Consider the following 20648-nt stretch of genomic DNA (forward strand, 5'->3'; position numbering starts at 1 on the left):
GTGAAATCTTCGTCTCCACATGTGGTATCATTTCCCCTTTACATTCTTGCTATCTATTGTTGCTTCGGCTATTGCATTTTTTTTCTAGGATTGCATTCACTTTAGAGAATCTAGTAAACTCTAAGATTAAGTGTTTGTGTCTTGCAAGAAAAGAAAAGAAAAGCTAAAATTTGTTAGTCTCCTATTCACCCCCCCTCTAGTCGACCATACCGATCTTTCAGAGTGAGTATAAGAAAAGTATCAAACGAAAAGCGGATTTCGTTGAAAACCTATAAACTCTCATCCTAGGCCGTTGGATTGACAACGAATTGTGCAGATCGAAAGTGGGACTTGTAAACACCCACTTAACTCTACTTTGCACATAGCCCCCTCTTTGTCTGTTCCCAGTTGAAAACTTTTCCTGCGACGCAACTTTGACTCGGTCTTGGCAACCAGACAGTTCCCACACATACACGTAGTCAAAGGTGATGAAGTATTAAGAGAAGCAGCTGAAGTGTATGCATTTTTTATATCCCTACAAACGGTTGGCGCGTAATATGTCACCCAAGCCTTGACTAACCAATCTTAATGGCGTCGGGTCGTTTATCACTGTGGATGGCACGTGCCGGGAAAGGGGATGGCCCTTTGCGACTACACTAAGTGTATTATGTTTTTGGCATGGCGGTGGCTTTCCCGCTCTTCCTTATACGCTGAATGCAAATTTGCAGGGAACCAGGAAAGGTGACTACTACGGAGTTATTGCTCTGATGAAGAACTTGGTGACGAACCGATCAATCTATGTTAGTGGTGCGAAGGAAATTAGACTCCTAATGTTTTGAACCAAGGATACCTATAAAAAACTTCGCTCACTCTAAATGTTTTTGGTCATATTTGTGTAAAAGCTCTAAATCTGCAGTGCACGAACGAACGGAAGTACATATTTGCTATTCGAAAGTTAATTTAAATAGAGAAGAAAACCTTTCTTCCTTCAAAGGTTTTGCTATTCGAAAGTTAATTTAAACAAAAGTGATCTGAAAAATGGATTAGAGGCAAAGTGGCTCTTTGGTGTTGAGCAAAGGCCGACCCGACCCGCTGTACCGGCCGAACCCCTTTCCTGATTTCCTCTCTGTTCGTTTCCCCGAAGAGTCAATCTCCATCGAATTCCCAAATCCGGCGCCGCCGCAAGCGCCTCCTCCCTCCCCTCCCCTCGTCCCTCGCCGCCGTCATGCTCCTCCGGGTGCGCAGCCGCCTCCCTGCCGCGGCTCTCTCCCGCGCGGCCATCCACCCACGCGCCTCCCCCGCCCCTGGACCCGTGCCACCACAACATCGCCCTGTGGGCACGGCGAACCAGGGCAGCCAGCTCGAGCCCCGATCCGGATGGATCGGCCGGGCTCGCGGTCACGCGACGATGGCCCGGGCGAACCCGGTCACCCTGCTCCCGGCGTCCCTCGCGGGGCATTACAAGGTTGGTTGGTTTGTCAGAAGACTGATCCATTTTCCTCACGCGATTATTATTTGTTGCTTATGTGTTGTTTCTCGTTTGCAGGTTGGTACGCAAGTCCGGCGGTTCTCCTCGACAGGTAGGGCATTTCAGACTTTAACGTGGTCTCTGGTTATGAATGTTGCTTGTTTGGTGCAGTATAGATTTTTTTTTTGTGTGTTCACCTGTAGTGAAATAAATAAACAAGCCAAACAAATGTTGCAGTAGCTTATGGATCCTTGCTCTAGAGCTCTGGTATGTCGTCGAGCCCCTGGGATTCCGTCTATGCTTGGGTTTGCATCAAGTGAAACCTGCAATGCACTGGTCGCTAACTTTAGTTTCATGGAAATGCGTGTTTATGTGGTTTAGTGCTATTTGGTCGGTTTGTGGTAATTTCACAAGTTATTATCCTGAGCAAGACCCTGAATTCTGTGTAGTAACTATGAATCGTTGGCACAACCTCTTTTGGGCTAATTACTTGTGCTACTACATCCATGTCATATTTTGCTCTTATCACTTTGGCAGGGCTTCCGCCGCATATGGTAATTGGGATGCCAGCGCTGTCCCCTACCATGGTAAGAGCTTAATGTTGGTCGTAGTAATACCTGATGCCATCATTGTGTTCCCTCGTCTCTAAATATTTGGCACTCTAACATGGTTTTCATTAGAATCAAGGTAACCTTGCAAAATGGAGAAAACAGGAAGGAGACAAGGTGAGGTATTTTGAAAGACCTAGTATACAGCTCATCTCTCTCTGTAGCTCTGAGTGTAATACCTTCTAAAGTTATATGCTGTCTGCAGATCGAGGTTGGTGATGTGATCTGTGAGATAGAAACTGACAAAGCTACACTTGAGTTTGAAAGCCTTGAAGAGGGGTAATGTCCTCTCGTTCCATTTTCCATCACCTTTGAAGAAAGACTGTTGGCTCTTCGCATGGAATCCTTTTCTAGTAACTAATAAGGATATATAGCAATTATTTCACTCTAAAACATGTTATTACATGTCCAACGTGTACAGATAGTTGTGAAGTTTGGTTTAGTCTGGTTTTCATACTTCGGACTAGTTAAGTAGTCTTCAACTCTTCATTTGAATTCCCTGTCATTGATAATAACCTCAATATTTTGCTAGATCTCGTTACATTTCTGTCCATTCTTCTTAGACGAGCATGCACACACCTGGGTTCAAGTCCTCATGGATGCAAATTTAGGTTCCAGTTTATACGAATTGGGCTCTCTTTTATAGTTTTCTTAAAAAAAGAATGGGTTTATGTAGTCGTGCTTTTGTTCTAAGCTTCTTTCTCTGTGTATAATTTGTACTTGCTAGTTTAATTTTATTCCCATGTTCCATTTTATCACTTACCATCATGCATATCTGTGTACCCTGCTGCAGGTATCTGGCAAAGATTTTAGTACCTGAAGGTTCAAAGGATGTACAGGTTGGAGAGCCCATATTTGTAACGGTATAGATCCATGCTTTACTGGTGATTATCTTTTATTTGATTGGCCATTCATTTATTGACAACATTTCTTATGTCATATCCATTTGAAGGTTGAAGAGTCTGAGGATATTAAAAATATACCTGCTGATACATCTTTTGGAGGTGAACAAAAGGAGGAACAGTCAAGTGGAAGTGCAGCACAGAGTGTCCAAGTTGATGCTGCTGAAACAAGCTCAGTGACGAGCCGCATCAGCCCGGCAGCCAAGATGCTTATCAAAGAACACGGTCTTGATGCCTCTTTACTGAAAGCATCAGGTCCCCGTGGCACTCTTCTGAAAGGCGATGTTTTGGCCGCATTGAAGTCAGGCACTGCAAGTTCAGCCAAAGAACAGACAGCTCCAGTCGCACCTTCACCCAAGCCCACTCGTGATACCCAAGCTCAGTCTCCAATCACTTCACAAAAGAGTGATACTTTTGAAGATATTACCAATACCCAGATACGCAAGGTACTGTGTTTGGCTACTATTGTATCAGCAAGCGCTACCTAGTATGAAAGGCTTAATTCAGGTTATATTGGACACATTCGACAAACTCTGAAAGCAGGAACATTAGTCTAGGCTTGAATTTAATTTTGTTTCAGAATAAAACTTAAAATTGCTAATGCCAAAACTACCGGATGCCTTTTGATTGTCCTTATACATTAGTGATTACTCGACGAGCTACAGGACTGTCTTTTGGAGAATATCTCAGTCTAACTGGAACTTGAAAGTTGGCTTCTCAACCCCACGTGAATCCTTTGAACCATGAAGTCTTCTAAACTTATTTTATTCTGTATCTATATAGAAATTTCTGTAGGATGACAAACGTTATTATGCACAATAGCCTACATTATTCATGAACTTGATGCTCTGTTTACATAATCTTTTAGATTGTTGTCAATAATTCAAGCTGAAAACATGACACATAAGTACTTTTAGATCTCATTTGTCTGGCAATGGTTTCTTCCTTTGTTTAGTGTATGGCTTGTAGCCCTGTACCACTTATCCATTTTTCCTTGAGAAAAGAAGTTCTTTAGCCACTCATTGTGCGTCTAATCGCCCTTTTTGCTCTTCCTTTTGTCTCTTTTGTGTTCTTTATTGCCTATCCTGTTAGGTTAACACCTTTTGACCATCAAGAAAAATTCCAGTAAGCTCAGAATATCAAGAGAATACCAGAAAATCATAGAAATTCAGAACAAAATATATGCAGAAACTATCAATTTCGGTCAAAATATTTTAAAATTGTGATCAGCTAACATCCTCAACCTAATTCGGCTTTAATATGTATTTCTGTTTAAATGTTATGCATGTATTTTGTTGCTAGTATTTAATTAAAAATTAACGTTTCTATGATTTTCCTGTACATATTACAAAGTAAAAAAATGTAGCGTCTTTCTTGAAAACGAACTTGATCAAGTTTTTCCTTGCAAAGTAAAAAATTGCATGTATTATTGTTTTGGAAGTGACAGAAAAGTTGTATTTAATAGGTGATTGCGAAAAGGTTGCTTGAATCCAAACAGACTACTCCACATTTGTACCTATCCAAAGGTTTGTATTTATTCCACGTGCATTCTGCATTTTTAGTGGCGTTGTTGATATGTTACTGTCTGTTATATCGTTTTCAGATGTTATACTGGATCCATTGCTCGCTTTCAGGAATGAACTAAAAGGTGTGTATTCATAATCTTTTTCTTATATTCCAGTAATTCAGCTAATAAGAGTATAAGCCTTTATCCTCTGCGCATTTTAATATTGCAGAGCAACACGGCGTTAAAGTTTCAGTTAATGATATCGTCATAAAAGCTGTGGCACTTGCCTTAAGGAATGTCCCTGAAGCAAATGGTAATGCTACAACAATTCTGACAAATATCAAAATAAGTCTCGTTTGTTTATGAATTGTTCTAAAGCAGTTGTATCACGCTGAAACCTACTTGATGTAAACATATGAACTTCACAGTGTACCTGAGCGACTATGAGGGGATTTTATGGCCAGTCTTAGGAGGCTGATAATTCTAGTGTCCCTAGGGACAATATCATTTTCAGTGTCTTCCTAGGGTTGTGGACCATTGTAGCATCCTAGGATAAAACTACACGAACTCTTTGTAAATATTCAGTTACAGCAGCTGGATTATGTCAACTGCTGTGTTACACTCTTTGTAAATATCGTGTTTACCATCTATTGCCAGCTTACTGGGACACTGCGAAGCAAGAAGCCCAAAAGTGTGATTCAGTCGATATATCTATTGCTGTTGCTACAGAGAAGGTATGACAAGTTGGCAACATCGCCCCCAGATGTTTTTGTTAGCATTTGTTTGATGTTTGCACTGACAATCTTTGCTATTCTAGGGCCTGATGACTCCTATAATAAGAAATGCAGACCAAAAGACAATATCAGCAATATCCTCAGAGGTATGAGACTGACAACAGAATTCTTCATCAACATGCTTGTAGTTCAGAATGATCTAGCAGTTTTCAAATGGAATACGATTAAAGTTGTGTGCATGTAGTGCTTATTGTCAATGACAATCAAGCTCTCATGTGGAAGCACTACAATAACAAAATTATCTTACATACCTGCCGATTAATACCAGTGTTTCAATTGCATCTATTGAAGATTTATGTTTTTTTTTGTCTTGGCAATCACTGTAGGTCAAGCAGCTGGCCAAAAAGGCACGAGCTGGGAAGCTTGCCCCTAATGAGTTTCAAGGGGGGTCTTTCAGGCAAGTGTAACTTGTACTTGTTTTACATTGAATTTAATAGGTAGTGCTGTCTCACTGATGATATTTCAATATTTTTATTTTTACCTATCCATGCTTATGCAGTATATCAAATCTTGGAATGTATCCCGTGGACCATTTCTGTGCAATCATTAATCCTCCACAGGTCCCTCCTTGACTCCTTGTCCTATCAGTTAACGGGATCCTTTGATTTTGTATTGATCTCTTTAATGAACTTTCTGTTAGGCTGGCATTCTCGCTGTTGGCCGGGGTAACAAAGTTGTGGAGCCTGTTATGGACAGTGATGGTACTATATTTTCTTAACAATGCGACTTCCTGTTCAATATAGTTGCATTGGTATTTAACTCATGTTGCATCCTTCAGGAACAGAGAAGGCTGCTGTACTTACAAAAATGAGCTTGACGTTGTCTGCTGATCATCGTATATTTGATGGGCAAGTAGGAGGTATCTATCATCTTGGCCCTGTAATCTCATCTTTTCTTCCGTATGTCTTATTTACACTTTTTGTGCTACTTGGTGGAGCAGGCAAGTTTTTCACAGAGTTGGCGTCAAATTTCAGTGACATCAGGAGACTTCTTTTGTAAATGAAAGGTGCCCCGGCATTTTGTGGTGTTCCCAAGAATTCTTTGGAGAAGGTTGCCCAAGAAAACATACAAGGTGCAAATTGAGTTTCAGTTGCTTGACCCCCAAGCAACAAGTTTTGTAAATTTCCAATAAGAAAACATGGGCAACTCCACGGTGCTCTTTTTTTTTTCTCTCATTAACTGGGGAGTTGGGCCCCTAGAATTCGTAGCCATTTCAGAGTTCAATGTGGTTACACAACAATTACTAACTCTTGGTGCTGAGGTTCTCTGCAACTCCGGACATGTTTCCTGAGGATTTCTGGTAGGCACAAGACAATGGCTTTGTGATCCTTTTTGAGCAACATTAGCAGTAATAATGAAATGGTTCTTCTGAGCATCTTTGGTTGCTGATTTGTGTCAATCTATGTCAGTTGTGCTTATCCAGCCTGTATAATAACGGAGGGTGGGTGTGTTTTGTCTCGCGTATTGTGGCTCCCCCACGTTGTTCAGCATGTGTATTGAGTTACGTAGAATTTTGACTTCATATCTTTTACCATCTTGGAATCATGTAGATGTAGACTGCTTTCATCGTGGGTTCATTCTTGAAGTTGGCTCATTGGCTTGCACCAGTTCTCCATCGTCATAAATAGCATTCTAGAGAGCGAAAAATGTTAGTTTTGTTAAAGAGCAACACAATACGTATGATACTTCATGTACAGTATTTTATGATGCATAGCATTTTGTAGCCTTCACCGTAATTTTATCGTAACAATTTTGTGGTACACACAATACTTCCGTTTGTAAAAGGCAACTTCTCTGTACAGCTTGAAATTTAGGAATGTTATCACCCTCCGATGTTTATTCACCAGTTAGTCGAATTTACCTGTTGAAGGTAAAAATGTACTACTATTATCGAGTGTCCAGACTGCAGAGATTTGGGAACACACATAATCTGCTAATTGGGTGAAGCGCAAACGTGGTTTCAGATTATAGGGAACAGATTTTGAAACTAAAACATTTCATGGCCCAGAGAACTTGGCATTCACAAAACAAAACAGAATAAGATAAAGATAAAGATAAAAAAATTCCGACCTGCCGGATTCGAACCAGCGACCTAAGGATTTATCTGCAACACTACAGTCCTCCGCTCTACCAACTGAGCTAAGGTCGGTTTCTGACAACATATCATATGGTAGACACAAATAATAGTTCCAGAATCTTGTATAAGATCAATTATCTGATAACTTCCCGTATGCTGATTTAATTGTATTAAATTGTCACGCATGAGGCGATCTTAACATTACAAAAATGATTTTGATCATCTTCTTCCCCGAGGACAGAACAACATTGTTGTAGCTAGCAAGAAGTACGAACAGACTCACCTAAAAGAAGAGTAAAAAACACTGCAGTCGTATCCATATAAGATCCTACAGCATGATTCCGTCAAGTTTAACAATATCTAGTCAAACATATAGATATCCACGTTAATCATCAATAAAATGACACTTACTATAAAAATGAACTGCCACACGAATGGGACAGCTGATACATGCATCTACAGGCTAATGATTAACCGGCCGGTTAATTACATGACTTCCAATTAATCATATGCTATTTCTCACCAGCAATGCAAGTTCTTTGCTTGCAAGAATGGCCATATGAGATGTTACTACGTACGTTATACTCATGGATGAGTTTACATACGACGACAAGCCGTTTAAATTTAATTTGCATGGTTGCTTCTGATTGCGCAGATCAAGTGCTAGTCAATTCATGACCAAAAATAACACAGTTTATTCTCATGGAATCTTGCTTTTCTGGGGCAATTCAATGTTATAGCTTTGACTAGCTCTTAGGTTAACTGTACTGAATTTCTCAGCTAGGAGACCAATCGAATTCCCCAAATGTTCTCTATCTCTTGGCAATTCAATGATGTGTATTCGACACATGTCACGGTCGATTTACCCTATCTGCCCATCCATCCATCCATGCTGTCCCATCCCCATCACAATCTTTTTCTTCTTCTTTTTATCTGGTATAATCGACAGAGAAAGAATTGAGCTGATGACATGACAGGTTATAATACTTTGCCAATTCTACCATATATAGCCAAAAGACTTAAAAATCAGGCAACCCGGCATTGTACTGACAGAGACACACCAATACATATCCCTGTTCTGTCCGGTAGCCTCGTCGATCGTCTCATGCGTCTACATCCCTGAGAGAATTAATCATGCATGTAGGAGTAATATATAATTGTGTTCAAAGCATATATAAATCCATTACTGGAATTGTTCTGACGGAGACAGCAGCGACGCATGCAGTGCACCTGCAATTTATTAATCATCAGATCAGCCAACCCAACAAATCAAACGATTGTTGCTCTCCTTTGAATTTTTATGAATCTGTTTCAGAAATCTGTAAGCGCCCGGTGCTGATGATCTGCATGACGTAATTAATTAGTACTACTATGCTAGTACACGAAGAGCTATGTTTTGGCTCCTGTGTGTACCTGCCTATACATCGAAGACTCCGAAAAGCATAAAGCATGCATGGTTAATTTCGAGTATTAATTTAGGTATTTTTATGTAAAAAATCACTTTTATTAGAAAAAAGACACTAAATTAAAAAAAAGATCTTTTAGCACCAAATTAAACTTGTGTTTGCACACTAGGCACAGAACGTATGCTCATCGCCAAAATCTACATGCACATTTATGATACAAGAATATTCATACGGCATAATCTTGTTCCACTACTTTTTTCTTTCCATTTGCCACACAAAACAGACTCCCGACCTTTGCATCCATCGATGCACACGACCTTCAAACCTATAACAATAACTATGACTGTATAACCGTATAAAGCTACTACGACCACGCCTTTCCACTTGTAGCGAAAGCCGAAAGATGAGCACATGAGCATCTGTCTATCTATCTCATCCACATCCCATTCCATCTATCTATCTCATCTCATATCCGGTGCTAGCTCCAAGTGCAGCCAATAATGGGAGGAGCCAATAATCCGGCGTAACGAGTTCGTTTCCGATAAAAAGACAGGCGTGGGTCCAGCCGCCACGGTTTCGAGACCGTCGATCGCTCATCGGACGGTGGGCAGGAGCGGCGGCCACGTGGGAGGTCACGTGGAGCTGGAGGGCAACGTCGATCGCCCAGCTGAAGCTGGCGGTCAGTTTCGGTTATTTGGTCGCCGTCCAACAACGATTTACGTCGCAGTTGATGTCCCTCGTGTCGTGGTATTGCTATAGCTTATGTGTAAATGTGTTTGTGGCAGATAAGACTTGGAGAGTATATGTGTATCGTCCTTCACTGTCGAGATCTTCGCGGTTAAAGCTGCAAAACCGTCCAGAACAGAGATAGATAAATACTGTTCTTCCGATGTGTAGCTACTGTTTTTTAGAGGAATGTGTAGCTACTGTTGGGCAGTGGTTAATTACTACTCCCTTTGTTCCATATTTAATTGACTTAAATTTACCCAAAAATGATGTATCGATGCCTAAAAAACCTTTAAATACATGTAATATTTCGACAATTAATATGGATCGAAAGGAGTACTCCATAGTATTATTGTTCCATGGGCCGGCCTCTGTTTTTACATTTTTACTGGCGTATCGGCGCATGCACAGGTTATGGCAAGTAAATTTTTAGTCATTTTCACAAGCGATGATGATGATTAACTCTAATTTGGCATATGGGCTGGAACAAACGAACGACCACAAATCGAGGTCGTTTTCGCCATCTTTTCGCGCAAAGGTGACGCCTCAAATTAATAATTGGTGCCACTCGATCGACCAACGGCAGCCGTTAGGTTGCTTTTCAACTCAACTCAAGTGATTTGTACGTACTGTTCAGAATTTCAGATCGATCCATCCATCGAGCTAACTAGTAGTAGCTCTAGAGAGAGATCGGATCAAGTAAGTAGTGGAACGATATGATCGATGTATATCGCGAAAAACGAGCTGAAAATGAAAATTCCGTTATACCCAACGACACGGCACGCTTCCCAGCAGTACCGGTTATGCATACGTCCGTATAGGCGTGCGCATAAACTTATACTCGTACGTAACCGTATGCAAATTTATTTTATAAAGTTGAAATTTTTAAGGAGCGAATGCTCGTCCTTTTGCTTCCTGAAACGAACGCTCTGTCGATCGTTTTACCGGAAAGAGCACATAAAATCTTACTAAAGAAAATTAGAGCGTGTATTTTTTTTCCGGATGGCTGGTCAGAACTAGCGCGCGACGGTCGCATCCTGGCCTTCCGCCACGAAACCCTACGCCCTTCTCCTTCGATACCGTCCTACTCTTTGCGACATTGTACATGAAGGTCCTTCCCGCCTTCCACACACTGCTACCGACATATAACATGAAAAGAATTGAGTACTACTCCCTCTTATTCATATTAGTTGTCGAAATATTACATGTATCTAAACGCTTTTTAGGCATAGATACATTCATATTTGGACAAATTTAAAATAATTAATATGAATCGGAGGTAGTACCATTTTTTCTAGAGATTATTTCTTCTACAGGACGGCAAAGTCCCCAAGAGTTGCAAAGTCGTTTGAAGACTTATTCGATTCCAAATTAACCGTATTGCATCATCAGCGCGTATGGGAAAAAAGTATAGTGAGAAGCAAGTTGTTGTTTTGCATGCATCATCCTTTCATTTTGGTTGACTTTGGAATTGGGATGGGAGCACTATATTAATACACACGCGGGCCTTCATTCTCCGGCCCCCTGATCTAGCTAGCTAGTCTCACAGACATCTCTCTGGAAGGTATTGATCTCGAGCTAGGCCGCGCCGGGGCCGGAGAAGATGAGTTATATCGGGATGATGGAGGCGCGGATGCCGCCGGGGTTCCGGTTCCACCCGAGGGACGAGGAGCTCGTCCTCGACTACCTCCTCCACAAGCTCACCGGCCATGGCGGCGCTGGAGTCGCCATCGTCGACGTCGACCTCAACAAGTGCGAGCCATGGGACCTCCCAGGTAACTATATCTTGCTTTACCCGCAAAAAAAAAAACTATATCTTGCTGCTTAATTACTCACTCATCATGCACATATGACACATATGCATCTCAATTGTATCCATCGGTCGTCACTGTCGCTGCTGATTCTTGCTGATGATCATCGACTATGCAGTATATGGCAGCTAGCTTAATTATCTGTCAAGCAAATCCACGAAAATAAGTCGAGTATCAAATGGGAGAAATTAAAATGGATGCATGCTAGTATATATACACATGATGATACTCCTTCAGTACTTAATTTCTCCGACTATGTAAATAGCATGCAGAAAACAGATTTCAGAACTAAGTGTTGCCTTTTTGGCGTCGCCCGATGGGAAATATACACAAATGGATACGTGATTTCAGTGTATATATACACTGAAACAGATTTCAGTGTGTTAGACTGACGTGATAACAACCTACAATTCGACACCTGCAGCTCCAAATTTCCCAATGAAAGAACTTAACATAACTTCAGTACTCTTCAATCGATTAACTCTTCTTCTTCTTCGTCTCCGATCCAAATCCAATGAACAAACGGGTGTATTGCAGACGCCGCGTGCGTGGGCGGGAAGGAGTGGTACCTGTACAGCCTGCGGGACCGCAAGTACGCGACGGGCCACCGGACCAACCGCGCCACGCAATCCGGCTACTGGAAGGCCACCGGGAAAGACCGGCCCATCCGCCGCTGCCGGCAGCTCGTCGGGATGCGCAAGACGCTCGTCTTCTACCAGGGCCGGGCACCCAAGGGCACCAGGACCGAGTGGGTCATGCACGAGTTCCGCCTCATCCAGCAAGACCACGGAGATCATCCTCTTCCGCGGCCGCCGGCGAGGTCGTCCAGCGATCTCAAGGTATGTACGTTGGATCGGATCGTACGGTTCTTCTTTTTCCTTCTTATTATCCTTTAACTTTTATTATTTTTTTATTCTCGGATTCATTCGGTTTGTGTGGGCTGGGACACGCCCTTCTCGTGCCGAGAAGAGGATTTTTTTTCTTTCCGATTTCGTTTTGCTTTTGTTTGCTTCTGAAAAGTGGAAACATCGTATATTACTTCCTCCGACCGTTATTACTTGTCTCAAATTTGTCCAAATACGAAATCTATGTGTAAAAATTGTCTACATACATATAATATTTTGACAAGTAATTCCGGAGTATAATTTTTAATGGCTTTTTATAATTCTATGTCTCGTTAGGTGTCAATTATAATGTTGTTAAGCGTGCTTGACACTTCTCTAACTTTTGGTGATCGATCGATTTGCGAAAAAAGAAAGATTTTAATGCTGATTTGGTCAAATTTTCAAGGAAAAAACGTATTTTTTTGTCAGTTCAGTTCTGTGGTTTTCAGTTTTTTTACTAACATATTCATATAAGAAGCAACGGTCAAATTTTCATCCATGTCTTAAAAAAGGAGGGGCCCGGGTGGAGTACACAAGTGTTCCTCGTTTTAGCTTATTTGCTTCTTAGTTTATTTTCATCATATGTGTACTGACGTCATCATGCCGCATAGGCTAGCTAGGATTTCTTCCTTCATACAAAACATGCTGCTCTGACTCTGCACGTTCTTCTTAATCAGTACTCCCTCTGTTGCATTAAAACCACGACAAGTATTTAAAAACGGAGATAGTAGATGATTACACAACCTGCAACTTGCCAACCTAAACATCCAAGTCCGAGTCACGAAATTATACTATGTCCTTTCCAAGTTGTTAAAGTTGTTACATCAGGCCACTGAAATCAATTTTTTTTAACTAATTAATGTACTAAACATTCCTTTGAACAATGATTAGTTTGACTCACCCAGGCTAATTATTTGCTCCAAGTTGCCAGTTAAACATTATTAAGGCCACTCGTGGCTGCTATTTCTTCAAGTTAACTAACCCTGAAAGAGGAATTGCTGCAGAGGTTGTTATCTTGGTTGCATCAGCATAATTATCCCACCAAGTTAGGGAATTGATTCAATCAATACAAGTCTACAGAATCTCGAAATTATTTGACTGTTCAAGGAAGAATTGTTTAACTGCAATTATTTTACATGAATTACTTACACTTACCGTATGAACTTCAACATCTTTCCTTTATGTAAAACTACAGGAAGACTGGGTGCTATGCAGGGTGTTCTACAAGAGCAGAACAACCACCCCAAGGCCACCATCTGAAGAAGCCTGCACATTCTCCAGTGAGCTGAACCTGCAGGCTGCGCCGCCGCTCGTGCCCCTCGTCGATACCTACATCGCCTTCGAAGGTGGCACCACCATGACCGCCGTCGAGCAGGTGACCTGCTTCTCCGGCCTGCCGGTGCTTCCATTCAAGGGCTCGGTGAGCTTTGGGGACCTGCTGAGCTGGGACGACCCTGAGAAGAAGGCCATCAGAACAGCTCTGAGCAACATGCCATCAAGCAACAGCAATTCAAAACTGGAGCTGCCTCCAAACTGGAGCCAGGAAAATGCCCTGTCACAGATGTGGACACCCCTCTGAATCTTACATGAGATCATATATCGTGCTGGTAGTGAAGTAGATGACATATTCTTTCTAATGATATTGGACTAGTATTGGTTTATGCAGTGTCTATTGCTTAGGATCTGATCATGGGTGTGTTAGCTTATGCACAGTACATTAGTGAAATGGCTTGTTACAGCATTTGTACATAGGATTGCTAAGAAATGCCCTTTTAGTTTTGCTCTTTCTTTCTACTTTCCAAGTGTACCTTTCACTGAAAGGCAATATGTGGATAATCCCCTGTAAAAAACTCTTTCATTTACATTTAGGCCATGTATGCAAAATACTACAGAGCTTACTTCAGTGACAGAACGCAACAAAACATCGTATTAGTTACAACCATGGTGCATAGATGCATCAACTACCAGAAGCAAGAAATACATCGGAAGGAGTACTCAAAGAGATCATCACTGCTGACTGAAATAGGAAACTTTACAACAAGGCCTCTTGAAAATTGCTAAAAGTAAAGGCCGGGTTGGAAGCATAAAGGACATGCAGAAAGACAAGAAAATAATTTCACCACAAGTTAAATAGGCATACTGCAACTCCCAGCATCAGCATCGTTTATACCTGTTCGCTGAGAAGAGTAATATTCAGTCAGAGATCGTTCTGTTTATGGAATGTGGCAGGTTTGGGTTTCATGACATGCTGAATCACGGAATCTTGGAACCAATCCTGATCTCGTGACTCATCTTTTGAGTGAATAGATGCACCCGTTCATCTGTTTTTTTTCCGACCGAAAACTGTAGGAGTTTCTCCGACTGTGTGTGTGTGTATTATGTCCAACCTCCCCGGTGCCCGACTCCTCTGCCGCTCCTGGCTGCCTCGCGATTCGTACGAGTCCATTTAATCCTTCGAGAAACCGTGCCTGCGTCTCTGCTCCGTCCCCAGGCTTACGTCGCCTGTGCCATAGCTGCATAGCATGTTACCGTTGGTCATAGCCGGATGCCCGTGACCTCCATTATTTGTCATGGCCGGCGGCCACACCTCCCACACCCCCACCCACCTCCCCCACACACAGACGAGCCGCGGTGACGGTGCCCTGCCCAAACTTCACCGGGCGAAACTGCCCACCACTGTAGGACGCCTCCTCTCCAGCAGCTCGTGGGGACAAGCCGCCGCGGGGGACGAGCCGCAACGAAGGTGGCGTTGGACCGGACCGGTGGTCGCTGGGTCTGGACTTTCTCCGCCGGTGCCCTGAGATCCACGAACACGTAGGTTTTGGGAGGACCGACCCCGAAACGGCTCCCGGTTACACGTTCGATTTCTTAGCACTTTGTTGTTTCCATCCTCACGGTGATGGGATTTTTGATTTTTGGTGCCTTGTTTTGCGGTGCCAGGCTGTTTGCTTGGATGCCCTGCCGATGCATTCTGCTTCGCCTCTGCCGCTGCCTACGAGAGCTCCCCATTCCCCAAGCTGCTGGCGAAAGTATGGCTGCCTCACAGTGCGCGGCTAGGAGACAGCCAGGTAGCATCGCTCAGTTAGTGAGCGCCTTGCTTCCAATTTCTCTCCAGGAACAGGATGCCATCAAATCGCCTTTCACCTGTTTGATGGAATGTGGAGGGCTCGGCGAGATGCCATCAAATCGCCTTTCACCCGCCTTCTCTTGTATTAAATATTCTCCAATCTTCTATGTTAATTCCATCCCTACATCTTGGTCCCTGCATGTTCTTGTACGATTTCCCTAAATTTGGCAGCTTGAGACGCTGATGCATGCATGTATGGTTGCAGGAGCAGAGAGCGACAAGGAGATATGGCGGGTGCCAGAGATGGACGGTGGCTCGGCGTGGTCCGGCGCGTGCGCGGAACAGCGGGCTGGCCATGACGATGACAGGCACTTGCTGCTGCTGCAGGCCGCTGGAAGGCAGGCACAACAGAAGATGAAGAATGCTACTCAAGAAGTTCTCTCTCCTTATTAGCTGGGATTTCCCCTTTGTTGGTCTGGCCTGCGTGCTGGCATATTTAATGGGGGAGCAATTTTGATGTACCAAGTATGTAACAGAGTAACAGATATCAACAGTTCTACATATGGTGCTAAATAGTTTGGTTGCTTTGATAAGTCTGTAACAGATGCGCTAAAGAGTACCCTCATAAAGATGCTGATGGTACTATGTCCATTGTTAGAAGTTCCTAGGTTATTTCTACCAAGTCTTCTCAGTCCTAGGTACCGAGCATATCTTATTTGTACCGAGTCTTTTCAGTCCTAGGTACCGAGCATATTTTTATGGAGGCGCCGATTCGATGAAGTTGGGGTACCGAAGATATGCTCGGTCCTAGGTCCTAGGCGCCGAGAAGTTCCTAGGTTATCAAACACAAGAAATAATCCAAACGATTCTCGCAAAAAAAAAATCTTATTTGTACCGAGTCTTTTCAGTCCTAGGCACCGAGTATATTTTATGGAGCCGCCGATTCGATGAAGTTGGGGTACCGAAGATTTTTTTCGAGGTTATATTTGTATCAAACACAAGAAATCATCCAAATGATTACCGCAAAATATTCTTAACAATTTTATTTGTACGGACTCTTTTCATCATAGGCACCGAGCACATTTTTATTGAGGCATCGATAAGATGAATTCGGGTACCGAAGACAGGTTTGCTGAACTACAGATTAGATGCACCGGTGGTACCGAGTTGTTGGACCGTGATACATCCACCTAAATAATCTTATTGGGTAACACAAATAATTTCAGATAATGAGACAAGTGATCCTTCTACCCTGTGGATAATAGAAGTGCATGCATCTAAATATACAATGGGGAATAAAGTGCAAAAGCATGTGAAGGTGATTTTCTGTTGGATAATAAGAGCTTGATAGAAGTACATGGAACTAAAGGTCTTTTCGATCCTGGTACTGCATACATATTTGTTGAGGTACCGATTGGATGAACTTGCCGTACCGACTCCTTGGTGATTGAAGTACCAATTAGATGAATGTGGAGTACCGACCGATTATTCCGAAGTTATTCTTTTGGCCATTGGATGATACAAGTACATTAACTCAAATGTCCAATGGGTAGTGAAGAAGCATTCTTGCGCCCGGAGTACCGAGTCGTTGGACATATTCTGAATGGGCAGTACATGTACTTCGAATCATGAGACAAGTGATTCTTCTAGAAGTGCATGCAGCTAAACATCCGGTGGGTAATAACATGAACCTTAAGTGAAAAATCGTTTCTCTTGCTTTGTGCAAAAGCATGTGAAGGTTGTTGTCCATTGGGTAATAAGAATATTCAATTGACTGGGCAAAAGGTCATGGTTACTTTGTTTTCTTTAGAAAGCAACGCTAGCAAAAAAAAATCCAGAGCAACTGCTAGCAAATGTTGGATATTTTTGTCCATTGGGTACGAGAATGAAGGGATTTGAAACCAAAATTATCTCTTGATGCATGCAAAAAGAAGAACATGATTGGGGTGGTCCTCAAGCCTTGTCGATGTGGGCCTAGGTGCTGGTCAAGCTCACATGCCCAGCATTTGGATTCCCTTGTTGACACGTGAATCGATTGTTTTTCTTCCTACAAGTACTGCGGGCTGCGTCATCGGACACGCACACGCACCATGCATGGACTGTTGCTTTGGTCTTTTTTTTTCCTGTCCTGTTCGGTTCCAACCCCACCATATTTCCTGAATAGGCCACCCATGTGCCATGGGATTCAAAGCCCTAGGTTAGTTGCCCATGGCACAGACAAGAAAAGCATTGGTTTTGAATTTTTCATGTGGCTCGAACAAAACAACATGCTCGAAGAGGCAAGAATCCAAAAATTGGACAGATGGTGTCATAAGCATGTAAGAGAAAGAATACTTTACGATTTCTCACAACATTTTAGAAAGAACTAAAAGCGGAAAAAACATTAGAATCCTAATGCAGATGGATGGTACCGATGTCGGGCACTGGGGAGGTTGGACGTACTAAAACCACTTCCTATATATATATATATATAAAGAAAATGATATTTACAAACACAGAAGCAGGTAAGGGGGGGGGGGAGAACTTACTCAGGGGACCGAGGCGAGGGAGACCAGGCAGGCCCTCAACGCCTCTTTCGCCCCGACACTAAACCTACAACTCTGCGCTCTGATCAAAGCAAGAATTTGGCCAACCAGCCAGCCACAGAAGGGACAGAACTATTGAAGATACGATCATTCCTACACTTCCAAAGTTCCCAGGCTGCTGAGCATAAAATTTCTTTGTGAATGAGGGAAGGCACTGAGGTTCTGGCGACGGCCACTCTGAGACTAATGTCCGGATTAATGCCCAACCCATTCCAGCTATCCCCAATTTAAGCCAACACTCACGGCTGAAGCTGCAGTCAAAGAATAGGTGCTGGCAGGTTTCCCTTTGAGAGGCAGAACCGAGGACACATTCAAGAAGTCCATCTCTGTTGCAATTCCCGCGATCCATGATGTCTTTGTGTTCAGCTTGTCCCTCATCAGAAGCCAGACAAAACCCTTGGTCTTGGATACACATCTATTCTTCCAAAGCCAGGTGGCACGTTGATCATTCAATAATCTTGGGAAGCAGGACAAGTAGTAATGCTTAGAAGAGAAGGATCCAGTACCCCATCTGGTCACCCAAAGGTCTTTCTCGTTCTGATCCAAGATGAGATCATCAACGATGAGGTTAATGGACATGAGCTCCTCGAACACCAGATTGGACAACGGGAGAGCAAACAGGTCAAAGCGATCAGGAGATTGCCAAAAGTTTTTCAGGTTGATCTCCTTGTTGACAGCAAAAGAAAAGGCCCGGAGGAACCTTTCACAGAAGGGGATTCCGTCCCAACTATCCGTCCAGAAGGAGAAGGAGGCTCCATTGCTTGATAGACCCTTAACAATTTCCTTGGAGTTGGGGATGAGAGCTGTGAGATCCCACCACCAGAAGGAACCAACAGAATCCAGCGACAAAGGAACGGAGTCAGCATAGTGAGTTTGACCAAGGGCAGGTTCTCCTGATTTTAGAATTTGTGAAGAAATTTAACTATCTGAGCCTGATTGAAGACAACGAGATTAAGGACCCCCAAGCCACCTTTAGATTTAGGCATGCAAACTTTATCCTAGGCCGCAAGCGCTTTACATCTGACAGTGACTTCCGATTTGGTCCAGAGCGCAATACGGCGACGCTTGTCCACTGCCTCCAGAAAACCCTCCTGTACCTTGAAGACGCTGAGTGCAAACGCAGGGAGCGAAGAAAACACAGACTTAACAACCTGCAGGCTGTAACAGCCCAAGAGCAACCCTTTTCCTTTTAAACCCTTTTGGACTGTTTTGTAATTTATTTATTGTCATCATGTTGTCATGCTCGTGTCATCATTAACGTGTTTCCATGTCATTAGCATCATGTCGCATGGAACTACTTTCGTTTGCATAAAAGCTGTCGTTCCATGTGTTTGCCTTTTCGCGTGTTCGTGAAAACCAAAACCTATTTTTGTACAAATACTAATTTGGGTTTGACAAATTAATTCCGGGTCTAATTAAACCTACACTGTCTCTCTTCTCATTTTTATTTCAAAATCAAATTAAATATCAGTTTAATTTATTTTGTGTGCGATTGTTTGTTGGGTCCAAAACCAGCCCATCTAAGCCAAACCCTAACCCTACTTATTTAATCCTTTTTTCCTTTTTTTTCTTTTTCTTTTTCTTTCTTCTCATTTTCTTCCTCCAAGCCGCCGCCGTCTCCTTCCTTTTCCCCAATCCCCTTTCTTCTTCCTCACCCGCGTGAGCTCCTCCCATGGCCTCCCTTCCTCCTCTGCTCCGGCCGCGTCGCCCGCGCGCCCTCCTCTGCGCCACGCCGCTCTCCCTCTCCCGTGCCCCCCTCGCTTGCTTCCTCTCCGGCGCCGCCCTCGCTCCCCGCGCCGCCACGCTCCTCCGGCCGCGCCTCTCCGCCGCCCGACGCCACCTCGCCGGCCCAGCTCTGCCTGCGACCAGCCACCGCCGGCAGCGTCGCCTCGCCGCGCGCCTCCCCTTCCCCGAGCGCCGCCCTCCTCCGCGCACGTCGGCCGCGCGTCTTCCCCTGCTCCCGTCGGCCGCGCCCGCCTAGCGCCCTGCTCCGCCCTCCTCCGCGCACGACGGCCCGCTCTGCCTCCCCTGCTCGCCTTCTCCTCGCTGCAGCTCGCCCAAGCACCGCCTCCAGCACCTGGCCGCGCGTCGCTGAGCTCCGCCGGTCGCCGCCTGTTGCCGCGAGCCGCCCCACCCGCGACCACATCTTCACGGCTCGGCCTGCTGCTATGTGCCGCCTCGCCTGCGTCCTCCTTGCCACCCGACGAAATCCAGTCCTCCTGCTGGCCCATCTACCCCAGCTCGTGGCCAAGCCCAGCTCGGCCCACCTGTGCAGCCCAGCCGCCCAAGCCTCCTCCTGCAGTTGCTCTCTCATCCTCCCTCTTTGGTATTGTTGCTGCTGTTGCGTTACTGCCGTGTGCCGAGGAGACCGAAGACCCGGAGCCGGACGAGTTGCTGCGCACGACTATGTACGAGGAGCCATGACCGACTACTTCACCTACATCGCCTACGGGCACGACTACTTCGACGACGTCGACTGCATCGACTACGGACATGGCACGCAACAAAGGTAGAACCTTGGAGTTCCGTGCCGTGGACCGTAGGTTGCGCGATATATGAATTGCATGTATTGTATGAGATGCCCGTGTTTGTACCGATAATATCGATAGATGCAGGTACCTTGTTGCCATCGGTGTTTGCAACTCCGACCTTGTCGGTTCTTTGTGTTGTTGTTAAATCGTGCATTGCACTTATTCATGTCATTGTCATGCATCCTAATACAACTATAATGTTATTGTGTGTAATTAATCAATTAAACTTTATTTTCTGCATATGGAGTTGTATAGATGTTGTGTGTACTATTTTCAGATTTCATTTAACTTGGTAAATTATAT

General features: G+C 43.8%; 2 protein-coding genes and 1 non-coding gene across 3 annotated transcripts; 2 read left to right on the top strand and 1 right to left on the bottom strand.

Moving 5' to 3' along the window:
• The first annotated feature begins 1075 nt into the window (after positions 1 to 1075).
• Positions 1076 to 6643, top strand: LOC100839523 (dihydrolipoyllysine-residue acetyltransferase component 1 of pyruvate dehydrogenase complex, mitochondrial). Its single transcript, XM_010238154.3, has 17 exons — positions 1076 to 1444; positions 1526 to 1559; positions 1985 to 2034; positions 2128 to 2172; positions 2261 to 2334; positions 2849 to 2918; positions 3008 to 3403; positions 4423 to 4483; positions 4561 to 4605; positions 4694 to 4777; positions 5122 to 5198; positions 5282 to 5344; positions 5585 to 5655; positions 5758 to 5818; positions 5899 to 5959; positions 6037 to 6117; positions 6199 to 6643. The coding sequence occupies exons 1-17, from the start codon at positions 1205 to 1207 to the stop codon at positions 6255 to 6257; spliced, it is 1572 nt and encodes a 523-aa protein (XP_010236456.2). The 5' UTR covers positions 1076 to 1204; the 3' UTR covers positions 6258 to 6643.
• A 679-nt stretch (positions 6644 to 7322) lies between these two features.
• Positions 7323 to 7407, bottom strand: TRNAY-GUA. The gene is given in 2 exon segments: positions 7323 to 7358; positions 7371 to 7407. It is a non-coding gene; the product is annotated as a tRNA-Tyr (tRNA).
• Positions 7408 to 10887: 3480 nt separating this feature from the next.
• Positions 10888 to 14065, top strand: LOC100823590 (NAC domain-containing protein 21/22). The gene is made up of 3 exons (XM_003573459.4): positions 10888 to 11242; positions 11816 to 12117; positions 13358 to 14065. Exons 1-3 carry the CDS (start codon positions 11071 to 11073, stop codon positions 13739 to 13741), a joined length of 858 nt encoding a protein of 285 aa, XP_003573507.1. The 5' UTR covers positions 10888 to 11070; the 3' UTR covers positions 13742 to 14065.
• The last annotated feature ends 6583 nt before the right edge of the window (positions 14066 to 20648 follow it).

The sequence above is a fragment of the Brachypodium distachyon genome, chromosome 3, assembly GCF_000005505.3.
Source record: "Brachypodium distachyon strain Bd21 chromosome 3, Brachypodium_distachyon_v3.0, whole genome shotgun sequence".
NCBI classification, from domain to species: domain Eukaryota; kingdom Viridiplantae; phylum Streptophyta; class Magnoliopsida; order Poales; family Poaceae; genus Brachypodium; species Brachypodium distachyon.